At 54.2% G+C, this 19,873-nt stretch overlaps 1 protein-coding gene across 1 annotated transcript; it reads right to left on the minus strand.

The window, feature by feature from the left end:
• Positions 1-2,643: 2,643 nt before the first annotated feature.
• On the minus strand, positions 2,644-15,269 carry INKA2 (inka box actin regulator 2; the record flags this gene model as incomplete). Its single annotated transcript, XM_080691188.1, has 2 exons — positions 15,222-15,269; positions 2,644-3,483 (listed from the first exon to the last, which is right to left on the minus strand). The coding sequence occupies exons 1-2, from the start codon at positions 15,255-15,257 to the stop codon at positions 2,644-2,646; spliced, it is 876 nt and encodes a 291-aa protein (XP_080547314.1). The 5' UTR covers positions 15,258-15,269.
• Between the last annotated feature and the right edge of the window lie 4,604 nt (positions 15,270-19,873).

The following is a 19,873-nucleotide window of genomic DNA, read 5'->3' on the forward strand; positions in this document are numbered from 1 at the left end:
TTACCTGCCAGGTGCGAGGTGGGGCTGCATGGCAGCCGGATATTAAATGAGCTTCCAGTTCATTTGCATGCCCTAATTAACCATAAAATGAGCCTGAGAGGCAGGATTAAGCTGTCAGTTTCTCTGTCTGCTTTCTCCTCCCTGCGCACACTGCTCCCTGCCCCTGCGCTCTCCCGCTCTGCTTAGGCCATAGGCCTCCTGTTCACCTCTTCATGTGGTTGCAGCCAAGTAAGTCATCTCCGTCACTGTCACCACAGGAACCCAGAAGGAGACAAAAAGTAAAAATGATAGGAGAGTAAATTGGTCACCACAATCTTTCATTAGCAAAGCATGACACAGCAGATGGGGCGTTACGTCAGCCCGTCAAGCCCCAGGCCAGCAGGCCACTGATGAGCTGTGATGTGGAGAACACGGGGGAGGATGTGCTTTGCTCTTGATCTGGCTCTGGAGCAGATATGGACACTTTGTGGGGATAAGGTGAGAAACACAAGACTGGAGTCAGCGGGAACTGTTAAAATCTCAGCGCTGCCACTGTGTGGCCGTGGACACATTGCTTAGTTCTCTGAGTCTGTCCATGTAAGGTAAGAGTGAACAACAGCTGCTCCTGGGCGCTGTGAAAAGCCTGGCGCCTGTGAAGTATGCTGGCAGCAGATGTCATATCTTCATTTCATTCTGGCCCAGGGTTAAAATGAGTCTTCAGTCCCTTGAAGCCCTTCTGGCTAGCTGATGGTTAGATGCCTTTTTCCTTCTCACTGGGTCCCTTGAGGTCAGCTGGGTCCTTTGCAACAGGCTTCTTAGTTCCCATCAGCATCTGCACTGGGAGCCCATCAGGTTTTGACCTGAACTGCTGTGACCAGCAGATGAACGGCCGGCCAGGAGGTGGCTTGGTTTCCTGCAGACTTGGAGCTGGTGTCATCTTGAGCTCCTTTCCGGGTGGCCCTGCCCTTAGGAACCAACGAATCAGCGTGCGCCCTTCATGGCACCCTGTCCACACACACATCACCACCACCAAGGCCACCTGCACGGACACGACATCACAGACCATCGGGGAGACACACGGGCCGGGCGAGAGCTGCCTCCTCTAGAAAGACGGAGCTCAGTTAGCAAACTGCAGGCACAGCGGTGGAGTAAAGGACAGGGGTTTGGGGGCTAGCTAACCTCTAATTCAAATCTTGGTTCTTGTGTTTGCTAGCGTCTGGGCAGCTTGCACAAACGTAGGAAATAATACCTTCTAAGGATATGCCAAGTTTAAAAGATGTGTTTGCTGCCCCACAGAGTGCTCAAAAAAGAACACCTTTCTTTTCCTCCTGTAGCTTGCCCAAATTAACCATGTACAACTTGACCGGCGTGGGAACTTGAGGGGACCCTAACCACCGACCCCCAACCCTGCGCCTCCAGCTCAAGCTCAGGCCCCTCCCTCCATCTCCAGCCCAGGTTATTTTTCTTCTCCAATTTGCTCTTGATGCTGAGGGCAGGCACAGGTCTGGCCTATAATTGCAGCTGCCACACCCAGTCGGTCAGGCTGAGTGGTCACTGGGGGGGAGGGCACCAGAACAGGAGCCACCCTGTCTTGTGGTGGCCTGCAGGCATTCCCAGCCAGAGGGGGCAACTGAGGTGGACCATGTGCCCCTGCAGCTTTTGGGCACAGAGGGATCAGGACCCCAGGGCTTTCCCCAGTGCAGAAGGCTGCAAGATGAAGTTGGGAAATTTTAAAGTTTCCTCTGGGCTCACCTGGCTGGTGAATTGACATGTTCTACCCTGGGAGGTAGGTAAACATGGCAGGGGCGGGAGTGGGGGTTAGGATGCTCAGAGCTGTTGTAACCAGAGTGTCCGCCTCCCATGAGTGGTGCTTTCTGGGACAGGTAGAATTTGTGGCTGCCTTCCTCACCTGGAAAAGGAGATAATGCCTGCCTCGCTCGCCCACTTACAGGGAAGCGCAGGTGTAAAGACCCAGCCATGCACAACCAACACAAACAGTGCTCCCTCCAATCACTCCTCTGCCTTCCACACCTCCCACGTGGCCGCCCTCATTCAGCCCAGGACCCCAAGACCCCAGGATGGGCTGAAATCTCCCTGCAACTCAAAGAGCCGGGGTGGGGATTTGTCTCCCTCTGCTCAGACCCCCAGGATTAGGCTTCAGTCGCTAAGCCTGCAGCAGTGCCTGGCCTGGGGAAGCAATCAAAAGGTTGGGGGCACCAGAGACATCATTACTGGGGGGTCTGTGGGGAAGCTGAGGCCCTAGTGCCCTTTGTCTTACAGAATGGTCAAATGAGGACTTGAAAGCAACGGAGGAAAGCCTGAGGGATTTCACGGTCTTCTCACCTCCAGTCCCCAAAATTACACACACACAGACACACACACACACACACAGACACGCGCGCGTGCACACACACACACACACACACACACACACACACACACTTTCTCTCTCTCTCCCTCTCCAGCACCTCTTTCTTACCTGCTCCACTAGCCAGCCCTGTGACAGCCTCTCCCCATTGCACTCTGGTCAGCCCTGCCTGAGAACTGTGGCTTCCTCTCCCTCTCTGAGGGAAGGGATCTTGTATTTGGGCATCTGAAGGCCAGACCACCCGCCTGCCCACCTCCCTAAGGCCGGCCTCTTGAGTTTAGCTCGATCTCTAGTATTCAGACCCACACAGCTGTGTTAATATCAAAGCCAGAGGGTGAAGGGCCCAAGGCCTTGGGGCTACTTGTGGGGGGAGTTTCCCCTGGTCTGGGCTCCCTGCTACTTGGGAAGGGGAACCGTCCGGGGCCTTTGCAAAGACTCCACTTCTTGACCTTCTGGGAACGTCCTGCTCGGGACTCAGAGACCATAGGTGTCACCCAGCCCGGCTTCTCCTTCAGCAGCCGGTCACGGTCCGGCCGCACACTCCGCAAGAACTTCCTGAAGATGTTTGCCGTGAGGGCAAACTTGCGGCCCAGCTCCCGGGGCGCGCCTTCTTCTCGTTTGTGCTCTCCCTCCCCCCCAGGCTCACCCTTCTCACCACCCTTCTCCAGTTCTGGCAAGTCCAGCCAGTTGCCCACCAAGTCTGCAAAAACATTGTCTCCTAACACCAGAGGCTGCCGGTTCCTGCCCCGTGACATCAATGTGGAGGTCCAGTCATCCGGTTCTACCCTCTCTGGCCCCTGCTGGGCACAGCTTTGCTCCTTCTGCAGCTGTGTCCTGGGCAGGGGGGCGAGATCCCTCCCACAGACACTCCCATGGCATGTAAACTTGGTGCTGCTGCCAAGGGAAGGTTGGCTGGCGGGGGAGCAGGCCCCAGGCCTGGCAGGCCCTCCACCATTCTCCCAGTGACTCTTGGGCTGCGTCCCGGGGCTTTCAGGGCAGCCGGAGGCAGGGCCCCCTCCAGAGATCTCCAGCTGCTCCAGTGCTGTCTGCACCTGCAGGAGCTTCAGTTCTTGCAGTGCTCCCATCATGCAGTTCATCTGATCCTGTAAGCCATCACCCACCTCCTTCATGGACATCTGCAGGGGAGAGAGAGCACAAGACCAACTGAGCCAGGGAGCAGCAGGGAGGGCCGCCCCTCATACCATGAACCTAGATCTTGCCACCCCCAGAAACGCACACCCAGGGCCATCCTAGCCTGCCACCACCCGGACTCCACACAGCCGGGTAAAATGGAGATCTGTGTGGAGAGAGGAGGAAACCTGCCGCTGCAATGGCTAGGCAAGGGAAATAACATCAACAGCAGGGAACTAACTAAGGGATGTGCTTGTCCTAAGAGCTATACAGATGCTGCTCCACTTACGACAGGTTACAGCCAGGTAAACCCAAGATACATTGAAAATATTAGAAGTTGAAAGTACATTTAGGACTCCTAACCTACCAAACACACAGCTTCGCATAGCCTACCTTAAACCTGTTCAGAACACTGGCATTACCCTATAATTGTGCAAAACCATCTAACACAAAGCCTATTTTATAATACATTTGCATAGCTCAGGTAATGTGCTAAATACTGCACTGAACATGAAAAGCAGAACAGTTTTATGGGCATGCTTTTGCAACATGGCAAAGTCCAAAATTTTTTGTCAGGGACCATCTGTATGTGTATGTATACATATATGGAGATACATAAATTAATACAAGCCAGGCATGGTGGCACACACCTGCAATCCCAATACTTGGGAGACTAAGTCAGGACAATCACAAGTTCAAGACCAGCCTCAGCTAATTGCAAGAACTCTCAGCAGCTTAATGAGACCCTGTTTTGAAACCAAAAATAAAAAGGAGTGGGGGCAGGACTTGCAGTTGAGAGGTATAATGTCCCTGGGGTTGATCCCTGATAGAAAATAAAGTATTTGATCTCCCTAACAGGTGATGACTGTTACTGTTCCCATTTGACGGATGAAGAAACTGAGGCACACTAGTAACTTGTCCAAGATTAGAAAATAAAATGTGGAGCTGAGTTTAAGGGTACACAAAATTGTGGCCATCCTTGTCCTGTTTTTGTGTCTGTGTCCTCTTGCTCCCTCATGATGACAGTATTGATGGTGGCAATAACAATCTGTGAGCATTTACTGTGTAACAGGAATTGTGTCAAGTACTCTACCTGCGTCATCTCATTTTATCTTATTCATATAAACTCTGAGGCTGCTATTATTGCTGTCACTTTAATGATGAGTAACTGTAGTAGGGGCGACGTAACTCACCTAGAGTCACGCAGCTCTTAGAACTGGGGCCCTGACCCAAGACTGTCTCAGTCCAGATGCTGCAGGCCTGGCTAGGGAAGCCCGCCGGGATGGCGGGGCATCGAGCTGGGCTTCAAGGCTACTCTGCGCCCCACAGGGCCCTGGAGAGACCGGGCAGCCCGGGCTTCCTTTCACTGCTCTTCACATCTGACTGGTCTGGAGGGAGATGAGGAGGCCCTTGGCCAGCTCCTGCAGCCTGGATCTCCCTGGCGCACACCTGTCCTCTCTCAGCTGCTCCGACTTGGCTCCAGCACTTCCTGCCTTCTCAGTTGGACTGCTCTACCGCCCTAGCCTAGCCAGAGTGGGGACGCTGGGGCCAGTTCTCCCAGCCACTCTGTGCACTCCGAGTCCCAAGTGCCATCTGGAAGGGGCTGAAGACGGACTTGGTTGAGGGCCACGTTTGGAGGGTCTGTCTGATAACATTCACAAGGTTCCAAGCCCTGGGCCCAAGCTGCCTGGGTCCTGCCAGCTCCCACCCCAGCTCCCGGTCAAGTTACAGACATCAAGCCTCCTGTGCGTGGGCCATCTGTTTCTTAAACCCTCCCCCCACCACCACCAGACCCAAGGGATCGCGGGATCGTCTTACCTCCCAGTCTTACCCTAATGCTCAGAGCTAAGTCCTGAGGGTGGGGGTGGGGCTGGGCTGGGTTGACAGCTGACCCTCCCAGGCTTCTGGGGGGAATAATCTTCCCTTGCCAATGCTGGCTACGGTGGGGAGGGGGGAATCCAGGCCCGGCTCTCAGCCAGCCACAGCACTATAGCACAGTGGAGGACCGACTTCCTTGGAGAGCAAGGAGGCTTAGGCTGGGGTGTGGGGGTTGTCCAAATGTTGTGTACCTTCCAAGGGCTACAAGTGGTGGTTCAAGGCCCTGACAACCTGGAACTGGGATCAGACCCAGGGGTGTTCTACCTCTGAACTACACCCCTAGCCCTGTTTTATTTTTTTAGGGTACTAGGGATTGAGCCCAGAAGTATTCTACCCCCATGATAACCCCCATGATACACCCCCCAGCTCGATTTTTTTTCTTATTTGGAAACAAGGTATAACTAGGTTGCTGAAAGCTTGCTAAGTTGCCAAGGCTGGCTTTGAACCTGTGATCCTCCTGTTTCAGCCTCCCAAGTACTAGGATTATAGGTACTTATTTTTTATTTTGAAGCAGGGTCTCAGTTGCTGACGGTCTCGCTAAGTTGCTGAGGCTGACCTCAAACTTGCAATCCTCCTTTCTCATCCTCCCAAGTACTGGGATTACAGGCATGCACCACCAGGCCTGGCCAGTAAGCTTCCCTTTGAGTGGCAGCAGCAGGAGACAGGCTGTAGGGTGGCTGACCTTGCCCTGACTTCTTTGCTCCTACCTTCCCGGCCCCCTTCCTTTCAAAGGCACTCAGCTGCAGCTGGGAAGGCTCAGAACAGAGCAGGAGGAGACTCTACATCCCCTGCCAAGCACGCTTCCTTCCTGGCAAACCACTTCTCCTTTAGGCTTCCTTGGCCTTCTCCACTCTCTGACCCACTTTCCTGTCTCCTCCATCCAGAACCTCAGTCATTCTTGATCTACTCCTTTCCAGCTTAATGATGTACTGTGTTGGAGCCCTCAACCCCAGGAGAGCTCAGAAGCTCCGGACCAGGCCTCCGGGCCACCAGGAGTGCCTGACCTTTGATCCCTCACTTGGTGGCTCTACATGGTCCAGAGCCTCAATCCAAATGACTCAGCCCTACAGTCAAGACCCACAACAGGATTCTCAATCTCAGGCCCATCCATACCTCTGACACATACCCGCATGCCCTTTAGGGGTTCCCTGTGATCCTTAAGATGCTAGGCCCTGGAGTCCTGTCCCCTAGGCACTTGCCCCATGTCCTGCATGAGTTTAAATGATCAGTCACTCATGGAATATTTATGAAGCTTCTACTGCTTGAGGGCAGAGACTGAGAGCTACACATTATGTCACGCCAGAGCCTGGTGGGCTCCTTGCCCTGGCTGCACACCCATAAGCCAGTCGTCAAGTACCATGGCTCCCCAGATCGTCCCTCCAGGCAGGCACCCAGGGGAGCCATTTCCCAAGGCCTTATTTCACTAAGCAGCGAGGCGTCTGAGCTGGCAGGCTTCCTCCCAGAAGGTCAGAGGCAGTGGGAGGAATGAAATGGCCCCATTCAGCCTCTTCCAGTGTGGAAAACTCCATAAGAAATAATGCTGACAGTTTGTACGGTTTTCCAGAGAGGACAAATGTGTGGGTATGCACGAATTCGAGGCTGCCCATAAAACAGAGGCCCCATTTAAGTAAACAAGGGCTGAAATTGCAGCCATATGGAAAACAGTGTTCTGTATTGGTTAAGAACTTGAGTTCTGGAGACAAAAGGAACCCGGTTCAAATCCCAGCTCCTGGCTTGGGCGGGTTGTTTAAATTCTTGGTTTTTCCATTTCTCCAGTCCTTAAAATGGGATAACAGTTCCTGCTTGTGCAGCTGTCGTGCAGATGAGATGAGGTCATGTGTATCTCTGCGTGGCACGGCGAGAACATTGGTGAATGCTGCCTTTAATGTAAACCTTTCTATGTACTTCCAGAACTTTCCTTCCTTGGTGAAACTTAACACACAGTAACGACAGAATTCCATTCATCATGTCTGGTCCAACCAAGGAGAACACATCTCTTGTCCCAACACTTCTCCCCAAGCCCTGCCCCAGGCAGGGGAAGGGAGGACAAGGACAGAGGAGCTCCAGCTCTCACACTGACCTCAGAGAGCCTTCAACACCAAAGGGCCAGAAGGCAGCTTTGAGAAAGATGAGAATGGAAGAAGGAAGGGGTGTGGGAAACGGGAGGGCCAGGCAGGGCCGCAGGAGCGGCCGCTGGGTCTCGACCGTGAGGGGAGCCAGGAGAACAGCTTTTCCCACCAACCCCAAGGGGATGATGTCACCCACAGAGAAGGAGCCAGAGGCCACACTGTTCTCTTCACCCAGAGCGTGGGACCTTCTCAGATCCCAGGGCTTCTCTGGCCTCAGGATCCAGAGGGAGCAGAGAGTCTTTGCCCTGAGCCAAGGCAGCAGAGCAGGGTGGGAATAAGGAGTAGGACCAGCCCTGATGATGCCGCCAATTAATAGCTCAGAATCTAAACTTCCGGGCCGGAGGCTCTGGCTTCCCATCGGACCTCTTTGTATCTTGGAGCCTCCGGTTCTTCCTCAGTTCAGGGACCAAGTCATACCCAACTTGCTCTGAGAAGACAGCTGGAGAAGTCACTAGGGGGTGTGACGGCCCGATTCGTTCATTCGTGGGAATGAATCTAACAGCCACCTGCCTTTCCCCCCATCACACACGCACGCAGAGCTGTCCAACGTCAAGCGCAGATCCCGTAGCACATCTCGGTGATGTTCACGGGTGTTCCCTGATCCCCAGTGCTTCCGGGGACTCACGGTTTCATCCTCAGCATTTTCTGCACATCAAAGTAAGATTGTCTTCCTCAAGGTTGCCCAAACATTCTTTCCCAGACCAAATTTGTTTTATTTTATTTTGGTGCTGGGAATTGAATCCAGAGGCATTTTACCTCTGAGCTATACCCTCAGCTCTTTTTATTTTGAAACAGTCTAAGTTGCTGAGGTTGGCCTCAAACCTGTGATCCTGCTGTCTCAGCCTCCCAAGTACTTGGATTACAGACTATAGTGCTGAGCTCTTCATTATTTTCACCACATCTACGCATGATCCAGACTTCTATTTAATATCTTCTTTAAATCTACTGTTAAGAAATAAATGTGTTTATGAAAGAACTTGTATGAAATGTATGTGACTTGCCATCAACAGATGAGAGCCATAAATACACACCCTGTCTTGGTCACCACCTGAGGAAACACTGCTCTGTCCTCACACCAATAGGGGATGGACTGGGACCCAACGCTGGCCCCTTCCTCCCAGCCCTGGGCTTTCATGCCGTCATTATCCCTGGCCACTCAGCCTTAAAAGAAGACACCAGGCTAAGTCAGGCATGGCGGCACATGCCTGTAATCCCAGTACTTGGGAGGCTGAAACAAGAGGATCACAGATTTGAGGTCAGCCCTGACAACTTAGTGAGGTCCTGTTTCAAAACAAAATAATTTAAATAAATAAATAAAAATTTAAAAGGCTGGGAATATAGCTCACAGGTAGAACATCTCTGGGTTCAATCCCCAGCATCACAAACACATACAAAAGAAGAAAGAAGAGGCCAGGCGAGTCAGTGAGAAGTACAAAGCATGGTGGCTCACGCTTGTGATCCCAGCATTCAGGAGGCTGAGACCGGAGGATCGCGGTTGGTGGACAGCCTCAGCTGCTTAATGAGGCCCTTTGCAACTCAGTGAGACCCTGTTTCAAAATAAAGAACAAAAAATAGGGCTAGGAGTGTAGCTCGGAGGTAGAATGCCCTTGGGTTCCATCCCCAGTTCCGGGGGGTGGGGGGGGGGATATACAAAGTGCAATTACCACCAGATGAGGAGGAAGAGCAGGAATGCATCCTCGGAGGGGCTCCAGGGCCCAGCTCCATCCTTCCCACTGCTGGCTCCTCTTCCCTGGATCATCTGAAGAGGGAAGAGGGACGCCTGCCTGGGGTGGGCTGTCTTGGGAAAGTCTTGGGAAGCCAGATCCCACCTTCCTGAGCCCCGAGGGGGTAGTCTGGGGTCAGCCGTCCTCAGACAGCACCCTCCCCGCTGGCAGGCACAGGGCCCTTTGTAATATGGGGGGGAGTGGGGTAGAAGAAGAGACACCAGCATCCTGGGCTCCCTTCCCAAGCCCTGCCCCGGGCCGGGCTGACCCTGCAGCTGTGCCCTCCATCCAGCCATCTCACGCCCTCTGCCAGCACCGCCGGAAGCCTTTGACACAGGCTCGGCTGTGCCCGTGGGCCTGGCAGTGTGCCACACCTTGCTTCCCCACCCCCTTTACTCACAAGACCCCCACACAGCTCCTTTCAGCCCCTGGGGAAGCTGGAGGGGGGGCTCAAGGCCGGAAATGGGAAAAACCCCGCGTTTGCCAAGTGGCCCATTCTCCAGCTCAGTGAATAGGGACCTTCTTGGCGGTTGGCTGGGACTCTCAACAGGAAGGTAATGTGGAGGCTGAGCCAAGAGCTGCAGGCGGGCGGGGGCAGAGAAAGGGGGAAGTGGGGGGCGTGAAAGGATGAGCGCCCTTTCCCCACTGAACCACCTACAGGGGTCACGTGCTCAGGCAAGAAGAGGCCCAGTGTTGTCCCCTCAGCCTCAGGGAACTGCCCTCCCTCGACCAGCTCCAGCTCCTCTGCCCTGCAGTCAGTGGAATTCCACGGTCCACCAAGGGACCTCGAGAACTTCTCTTTCTTTCCTTTTTCCTGGTGCAGGTCTTCTTTTGGTACTGGGGATCGAACCATTCTACCTTCAAGTTATACCCTTAGCTGTTTTTTTTAATAGTCTTGCTAAGTTGCTGAGACTGGCCTCGGATCTGTGCTCCTTCCATCTCAGCCCCGCAAGTACTGGGGATACAGGCGTACACCACTGTGTGGGGCTTTGTGGGACTCTCATAGAAACCTAACTCACCCTTCTGCCTCAGTGCCCCCGCCCTGCCCTCCATTCCAGAGCACCTCCAGGTCCCAGGACTGGTCTCTGAAAGGTCAGACTCTCTGGCATGACACCCAAGGGCCCGAAGTGTGCCCTCTCCAACACTTCCAGCCCAGCTTCCTGCTACTTCTGTGCACGTACCCTATGCTCCAGCCAAAGTTAAGTTGGTCTTTAGACAATGATCTGTACTACTTCTGTCTCTGTGCCGTACATGGGGCCTGCCGAGCTGCCAGGAGCGCTGTATTCCTCCTGCGCACATCCCTCTTCAGCCCTGGGGGTCTAGCTCAGGCGCAACCCTTCCAAGCTTTCCCTCACCTCCCAGCTGGAAGCCACCTCTGAGCTTCTGCCCCTTATGCAACATGCATCCTCTATTTTTTTTTCTTTTCTTTTCTTTTTCTTTTTTTTTTTTTTTTTTGTGGGTCTGGGGATGGAATCCAGGGGTATTTGGCCTCTGAACTACACCCCATGCCCTGTTTTTTTTATTCTTTATTTTGAAACAGGGTCTCAATGAGTTGCAGAGGGCCTCACTAAGTAGCTGAGGCTGTCCTCGAACCGCAATCCTCCTGTCTCAGCCTCCCGAATGCTGAGATTACAAGCATGTGCCATCATCCCCCGGGTATTGTATCCTCTATTTCTGAGCTAGAGATGTGCAGATGTGTACAGAGCTGGTTAGGAGCATAAGCACTGCAGTGAGTCTTAGCAGCTCTGTGACCTTGGCCAAGTCACTGAACCTCCCCCATGTCTCTATTTTCTCATTCTAAAATCAGGAATTATGAAAGTACAATTTTTTTCAGTGTTGCTTTGGCAATTAAATGACATAATATGCTATATATCTGGCCTATCAGTGTCAACACAGACATACATTATTATCTTTTCTATTAAACTGTAGGTTCCCTGAAGATAGCCTCTGTCTGTTTATAGTTGTAACCATAGTGCCAGTGTCTGATTAATGTTTTAAACATATATGAACTCCATAAATGTATTCTGTGAATGAATGATCCTTATGCAAACCATTGAATCAACCCAACAGCTTACCAAGAACCTGCAACACATCAGGCACTGTGTGCTAAGAACATACAGCTGGGAGGCACCTAACTTTTAGTGTCATTTAATTTTCAGAGTAGCTATACGAAGTAGATTTCTTCTTTCTTTCTTTCTTTCTTTCTTTCTTTCTTCCTTCCTTTCTTTCTTTCTTTCTTTCTTTCTTTCTTTCTTTCTTTTACTAAGGATGAAACCCAGGGGCATTCTACCTCTGAGTGACATCCACAGGGTCTCACTGAGTTGCAAAGGGCCACGCTAAGTAGCTGAGGCTGTCCTCGAACCACGATCCTTCAGTCTCAGCCTCCCGAATTCTGGGATTACAAGGGTGTACCACCATGCCCCACTGAAGTAGATTGTGTGTGTGTGTGTGTGTGTGTGTGTGTGTGTGTGTGGTGTACTGGGGGTGGAACCCAGGGGCTTTTCTACCTCTGAGCTATACTCCAGACCTTTTTTATACTTTATTTGGAAACAGGGTCTCACTAGATTGCTGAGAGCCTCACTAAGTAGCTGAGGCTGGCTTCGAACCTGTGTGATCCTCCTGTCTCAGCCTCCCAAGCACTGGGATTACAAGCGTGCGCCACCACACCCAGCCAAAGTAGATATTTTTAAAGCCCATTTAGAGATGGAAAAACCAAGACACAGTAATATGTTAAGTAATATGCTAGAGTCAGGAGTTGAGTTCAAGTTGGCCTGACCCTAGATTTTATGTTCCTTGTTCCGTCACCTGGCCCCGTCTACCTTGCCCCCAAAGCCCTGTTATACTCCTAGCTTTAAGTAGCAAAGATACTACAGGGTGAGGCGCTTTGCTAAAGCTTTTCCTGCCTCGGAAATTTGCTCTATTGCCCCGAGAACTGAAAGCTGTCCCTACTCCAACTGCGCCATCGCCTTCTTTTCTCCTCATTTGCTACTAGGCCCTGTCCTTACCCATATGCCAGAACCTCCTGAACTCTAGAGACTAGAGAACTGCCTTCCGGGCACACCAGGCTGCCCTGGGAGGACCTCTCCGGCCTCCCAGGAGCCCTCCCAGCCTGGCTCTACTCCGCAGCCCTGTTCCTTCAGCCTTCACCCATGCCATTTGCTCTGCAGTCATCTGAACTCACAAGGACACCCTGTGAGCAACTTCCGCCCGCTTCCTGTGTGTGTCTGATCTGCCCCATTGGTTGGAAGCCCTTAAGGGAGCCAAGTATAAGGAACAGCTGAGGCCTGCGCTCAGCCAGGGGCCCTCTCTGGCAGCTGGAGGGGAGAGAGCCGCGCTCCCTGCTGTGTCCTCCAGGCCCCAACTCCCGGCATTTTAATGAAGAAGTGTGTCAGCTGTTGCTACTTCTCCAGCCACATTTCAGCCCTGAAACCTGACCCCCGCCCTCCCCCCTGGCGGGGAGGGAGGGCCAGCTCTCTAGCCATCAACCTAATTGAACCCGAAACCCTGAACCCTTATTCCCCTCCCACCAACACCACAGTGGTCACTTGTTACTATGAAAATTTTTCTGCTTCAGGAAAATTGGGAAGTTCTGCAACTTTGGTTTTCAGGAATAGAATCCTCTTGTCTAGAGTTTCTGGGCCAAGGGCTGGGACAGGATGCAGAAGGGGAGCACAGAACACCCTGAACAAAGACAATCGCACAACCTGTTAACGTCTCCATTTGCAGGAGGTTTACCGCAGTATCTGCAGTCCACATGCTTCTCGAAGGGAAGTTAGGGAAACGAATGTAGAACTTGACCAGTTTTACATGAGGCCACTCCTGGCACAAACCAGCTTAGGGCAGTACCAGGCAATGCACAGTCCTCCTGGGTGGCACGGGAAATCCTGCCAGGGATGAACCATTTGCAGGCCCAAATGTCCCAGCTCAGGCCACTGAATGCCTTTCCCATCCCACTGCAGCCTTGGTATATGAGCAGGCCAATACCGCCCTATTACAGCCACAGCCATGCCGCACTGAATCCAATCCCTACAGTCCTTAGAAAGAGGCAGCCAAAGGGCTGGTCCTGGGCAAGGTTCTACTTTCCTGCTGAAACTACTGAGGCACTGAGAATTGACCCCACTGCCTAAGCTAAGGTGCCAGGGAGTGAGCGAGACCGAAATAGCTGCCTGTCGCTCTGCTCTGTCTTCTTAGCGAGCAGGCTGGCACTGGGGAGGGGTGGGGCTCCACGGGGGGGGGGGGGGGGGTGCAGAGCTCTCCCATCTGAGTGTCATTCTGGGCCCGGGGCCAGGCATTTGGCTTCCTCTCCAAGAGAGTCAAAGGCTGGAGCTGCTCAGACAAAGGGCCAAATGAAAGCTGATGGGAGCTGGGTGACTTCAGCCTCTCCCCTTCCCCAGGCGCTGGGGGGCTCAAGGCCTTGGCAGGGAAGGGTGCAAGTCAAGATCTGGAGCTCAGCTCTAAGTCCTATTTGCCCTTTTTATTTTCCTGTCTCCCCCACCCCCACCCCATACACACACCTCCCACCTAGGGTGCTGTAAAAAATGCAAATCAGTAGGATTTTAAAATTCCAGCCCATGCCAGGAACACCCACAAACCCTTCATTAAGGCAGATCCTGATGTGGGTGTGTGGCTCCCCCAGTTCCACGCACAAAGAGGAGGATTCTATTAGTTTTTTTTTTTTTTTTTCAGCATGGGCCATGGGCCTCAGACATTATCTGTGATGATCCTGACCTTTCTTTCTGGTTCTGGATAAATGAATAGGGAAAATGCGAATTGCGTATGTGTGGGCCGGGGCCACCCTCCTAACATGGCATAAGGTGCATGTGAAAACTAGTGTGGGAACAAGGTTCGGAAGAGCAGCCATGGACATGTCCGCTCTCCCAGAAGTATGTCTTGGGGCTAGTAACTCTCACAGCTGAGACCACAGAAAAGGCTTGCGCAGAAAGGACTAAAGGAATGGTCATTAACCTAAGAAGGGAGATGGGAAGGGTGTCGGGAAGTATCAAGAACACCTGCCCCGTCCAGGTCCACCTCCCCACCACCAAAGCAGCACCCTGACACACGGCCAAGTTCCTCCCAGGCAGCAAGGGTGCAGCCTTCGCGGGCAGAAGTGGGGAAGCTCTCAAGGAACCGGCGGAACCATGAGCCGGCACTTTCTGGACACCAGTCTGCTGCTGTGCACCTGAGTGCCCCTGGCTCTGAAAAGTAAGGAGAAAGAGGAGGGGGCCAAACGAGACAGAAGAGTTAACTCCAACAGAGACAGGCTAGAAGAGACACCACGTCAGGCCACGCAAGGCCACTAGAAAGCCCGGTTGAAGACGGGGGAGGGGGAGGGGCGTGCACATGCAAACTGTATTCTGGTGCTTGAAAGATAATGAAGGTAGAAGGTGAGGGTGGGGCGGGTGGGACACGAGGCCAATGACAATCCACCCGGCCCTTTAGCAGTCACCACTCCCACCCCCACGTGGGCGATTCACCCCCGCCTCTCCGGACTAAGCTACTTCTCCCAGCCCTTTTACCCCCGGGCCTCCGCACGCTCCCTGCGCGCTCCCCAAGCCCAGGCCTGACATCTGGCTGGGCCTCCGCGACTCCCGCTCGCGATCAGCCAGGCGGCACCCCTCCTCCCGCGCACGGCCCTCCCCCGTCATTACAGCTGCCAGCCCCCTCCCTGCTGGCAGGCAAGCCCGGGCAGACAGCCGGCCCAGCCTGCCCCCGCAGCCGCGCCAGCCCTGCCAGGCCCGGGCGCGCCAGCCCCCCGAGCGCGCCGTCCAGGTGACCTCCTGCGCGGGGCGGGGATCCCGCCCGGCGCGGGTCTGGGAGAGTGCGCCCGGTGTCACGTTTCGGCCCGGTCGGCTGCTCCGGCTGTCACTCGCTCTCCGCTCATCACAGATCTCGGCCCTGGGTTCCCGGGGCCCCCGGCCTCGCCCCCTCCTCGCCCCGCGCACTCCGCGGGTCCCGGCCCGCGAGCTCAGGCGCCGTCGGGGCGCAGACGCCCTCCCTGCCTCCCGCTCCTACCAGCTCCTGTTTGAGGCGACGCAAGTAGCAGTCCATTTCCTTGCTGTCCTTCCTCAAGCGCCCATTTGCCGGGCCCCGCTCCACAGGAGATCCCCAGGCTGAACGCGGACCCGGCTGAGAACCGCGCGCCCCGCGGGCTCCGGCCCGTGCGCTCGGCGCTGCGCAGCGGAGCCTCTGAGCTAGGGGACCCGGGCGGCGGGGCGGGGCGGAGGGAAAGTGCGGCAGCCAATGAGAACTCAGGGAGGATGCCTTCAGCCAATGAGGAGAGGGCCCGGGCGGGGCGGGCGGGGCGGGCGCCGGGGCCGGGACCCGAGTGTCCGCAGGGGCCGCGGACACCGGGGGGCTGGCGGGGCGACCTGGGCCGACCGCGGGCGGGGGCAGCGTGGCCCGGGTACTGTCAACGCCCCGGCAGGGCCCGTGGTCCCTTTGGTTATAAACAGGTGGGGATGGATGGGCAGCGGTCTCCGCGGGTGCCGGCGTCGAAACCGTCCCCGTCTGCGGCTAGAGAAGACGTGCTGCCCCAGCGTCCGCCCAGAAATCTTCAGAAGCGCTTTTTCCTCCTGAAGAGGACTCCGGGAGTGCGACTCCGCTTCGGCCCACTCCTCTCACCGAGCCGAGACGCTGGGGCTCAGGCCCTTTACTAATTAACGCCGAGCAGCCGGGTGTCTGCTGCGCTCGCGGCGAGGTAGTGGGTGTGTAGGTTTTGAGAAGGATGGGCAAGCCGGGCGCGGGGGCGCGGGCTCGTCATCCCTGCCTTAGGAGGCTGAGGCCGGAGGGTCGCAGGTAGCCGACAGCCTCAGCTACTTAGTGAGGCCCTCCGCAACTTAGTGAGACCCTGTTTTAAAATAGAGAATAAAAAATAGCAGGGGGTGTAGCTCGGAGATCGAATGCCCCTGGGTTCCATCCCCAGACCCGCAAAATAGAAAGAAAAGAAAAGAAGAGAGAAAGAAAGAAAGAAAGAAAGAAAGAAAGAAAGAAAAAGGAAGAAAGAAAAAGGATAGGCAGAGACTGAGACAGGAGGATTGCTGGTACGCAGACAGGTTCAGCAATTTAGCGAGGCTCTCTCTCAGCAACTTAGAGGAGAGACCCTATTTCCAAATTAAAAAAAAAAAAAAACACCATAAAGGGCTCGGGGAGAAGGTAGCTCGGAGGTAGACTGCTCCTGGATTCAATCCCCAGTGCAAAAAAAAAGGGGGGTGGGTCAGGTTCTCTGCTTCTCTGCTCTCAAGAATTTATAAGGGGGTGGGAGGAGCTCAGAGAAGTAGGAAAAATTAACACGGCAGCAATTTCAGAAAGTACCTTTTAACAGAAACGTAAAACGAGATAATCCCTCCGGAACTCTGCCCTCCACCGCCTTTGGGAGGCTCCTGCGGAGGGAAGGGGACTGGAAGGCGCTCGGAGTCCAGTCGACAGGCACTGGGCACCAGGCACGGCGCTGCAGCCTGACTCCCGGGGTGTGGATGGCGCTGAGCCGGGCGCTGCCCACAGCCGCCGGCCTCCGCGCCCCGGGCTAGGCTCCTCCAGTGCGGAGGCGCCGCACCACCCAGGGCGGTGTCGCTCAGCCCCAGAGCAGTGGGGCAATTAGCGAAGTGTTATTTCTAGGTAATTAACGGGGAGGGGGCTGCCCCAGGCAGGATGTGGATCTTTACGGGGGGCAGAACCCTAAGGACGAGGGGCGTGAGGGAAGGAGCGAGGGGTCAGCACCGGCGCTGCAGCGCCCGCGGGACTCAGACCGGCGCTGCAGCGCCCGCGGGACTCAGCTGGACGCGGCGCGCGGGCTGCGCTGGGACAGGGTGCTCTTGGCTGGAACCTCTCCACCGCAAGGAATGGAGCCGCAATTGCCGCTCCCGTCTCTCTCTCTCTCTCTCTCTCTCTCTCTCTCTCTCTCTCTCTCTCTCTCTCTCTCTCTCTCCCCCCCTTCGTGGTACTAGGGATTGAACCCACGAGCGTTCTGCCTCTAAGCTACACTCCCCGGCCCTTTTAAAAAGTCTCCTGTCTCAGGCACCCCCTTCCCCCAATGCTGGGATTACCCGCCTGCAAGGGCCACCTCAACTCGCTGCTGTGTTTTCAATGCCCTCTGGTGGGAGCCTATCAATCCATTTCCTATGCGCTCCTGGTCCTCCTTAAGTCTGCCCCTGAGGTCTGAGCAGCGCTGGCCCTCCTGCCTTCCTGTATCTTGTGGTAAGTTTTCCAAGAGAGCCCCCCGCCTTCCGTGGGACCTGCAGGGTGTTCGAGGACAGGGCTGCAGTGTCCAGCCCAGTGGAACAAGTTCTGGAGGTGAATATTTTGTGATTGAGATAGAAAGCAGGGCCTGGCCACTGAAATCTAGTCTGCAGAGGGCCCCTTGCTTGGCCATAGAGGGTCCCCCAACCTGGAGGGCCTTGCTTTGCTCACTGGTCCCCAGCCTCCAGCACAGAGCCAGCTGTGAGGAACTCTGAACAAACATCTGTGGTGGAAACAGTCTGGACTCAAGGGTAAGCTCCCAACCCAGCACCACACAGGCCGGACTCTTTGGAAGTTAGGCGACTGGCTATAGTTGAAATGCAAGAGCTGTGGGCTGATCTATTGGCAAGAATCTAGAACTTCGCATGTAGGTCTTCTACGCTGTGGACCACACAGGACCTTGAACACATGTTTTCCTTTTACCTGGCCTCAGTTCCCCTTGTGAGGGAAAAATTGAAAATGTGAAAAAAAAATAACGATAACAAGAAACACAAAGATGAGCCAGACATGGTGGCGCACACCTGTAACCCCAGCATTTGGGAGGCTGAGACAGGAGGATCGCGGTAGTGAGGCCCTTTGCAGCTCAGTGAGACTGTTTCAAAATAAAGAGTAAAAGATAAAGAGATATGGCTGGGGGTGGAGCTCGGAGGTAGAGTGCCCCTGGGTTCCATCAGAAGAGTAGTCCCAGACAAGTCCAAGAGGCATACATGATGATGGCTTCCACTGGACTTTGGAAGATGAGTGCTGTCAACCTCTGAAATCCTTTCATGATTCTGGGCCATTGTCACCGTGAAGACAGCCTGTGTCATTCCTGGGGCATGTGGGGTCTCTCCTCACCTTGCTTCTGAAGAGGTAGTTCTCTGGCAGAGCATACAGCAGGAGTAGGAAAAAGAGCTGCCTTTTATTGACTTTTCCTTTCTTTTAAAGAGTTTAAGTGATAGAGAATAAAGCCTGTTGCCATGGTTACATAAACATGGGTAAATATTCCTGGGCTGAGAATGGGGGTGCGGGGGGGGGGGAGGACATGATTCAGTTTTGCTAAAGAAGAATCTTTAGATTCTTTAGAACCTTCCTGCCCCCCTAAACTGGGCCTGGAGGGAGACCGAGACTATCTCATTTGAAAACAAACAATAAGGAGTTCAGAGGTCCTGAGTTTTTTGTGAGTGTACTTTCTCAAAGCCACCCCAAGCTGGAGTGGAAACTTCAAGGAATTTGAGCATCAGTCCCCAGCTGGTGGGATTAATGGATGGCAGACACTTTTCCCGAGGGGTACAGCTCCTGGAACTGTGTCCAAGGCTGTCGAACATGTGGGATTTGAGCCCAGCCTAGTCAGGGAGTGTGGCCCCAACCGCCCCACTGCCAGAGCCTGAACGTTCTGGCACGTATGGGTGAGCTCAAAGGGAGAGGCAGAAACCAGTTGTGTCCCAACAGAGCTCAGATCCTGCATAAAACAATGGAAATGCTGCCATTCTCCTGGCTCCAGATCCACAGCCCCCACCTGGAGGTTCCCACCCACCTGGCCAGCTCTGGATGACACACCCCTGTGCAAGGTGGTGTCCAACTCATCTCCACTAGCAACAAAAGACCTGGAGCTCATCCCAATGGAGGAGAGATGTGGCCACATGCAGTCTAGAGAGCTTAGCATAACTGCACCCTCCTGAGGGTGGGGACCAAGTCCCCACCACCCTTATTCCTCACCCCCTATGGCTGCCAACCACCATTACCCCCTCTTCTTCCCTCCCCCATGCCTACTGAGCACCACAGAAAAGGCTGACCCTAGAGATAAACATGTGCTGTTGGAATGTGTTCAGCTATCACTGTGGAACTGCTTCTCTCCGGAGAGAGGACTTGCCTGACAGGCCAGCCCCAGAGGTGCTGAGCAGAGACAGCACCCGTGAATGATTGCAGGCTGGGGGAGGGAACTAGACTGAGGCCTAACCATTCTTGGAAGAGTCTAACTCCTGACTTGCATGACATCTTCTGCTGTCCCCTTTAGGACTGGGCTCCTATGTGCCTTATAATCACAATACCAGGAAGGACAGCAGAGGGGGATGTGGCCTCTGTGATGGAGAAGACAGGAGGATCGCACAGCCTCAGCTGGTTTAAGAGACCCTGTTTCCAAATAAAATATAAAATAGGTCTGGGAGGTAGAAGGCCTTCTACCAGAGGTAGAAGGCCCCTGGGTTCCATCCCTAGTACCACCAAAAAGAGAGAGAGAGAGAGAGAGAGAGAGAGAGAGAGAGAGAGAGAGAGAGAGAGAGAGGTATTCAGGCCAGGCGTGGTGGTGCACACTTGTAATCCCCGCACTTGGGAGGCTGAGACAAGAGGATCGCACAGGTTCAAAGCCAGCCTCAGCTACTTAGTGAGGCCCTCTGCAACTCAGTGAGACCCTGTTTCAAAATAAAGGATAAAAAAAAAAAAAAAACACA

Source organism: Muscardinus avellanarius (assembly GCF_963383645.1).
Source record: "Muscardinus avellanarius genome assembly, chromosome: 3".
Classification (NCBI taxonomy): domain Eukaryota; kingdom Metazoa; phylum Chordata; class Mammalia; order Rodentia; family Gliridae; genus Muscardinus; species Muscardinus avellanarius.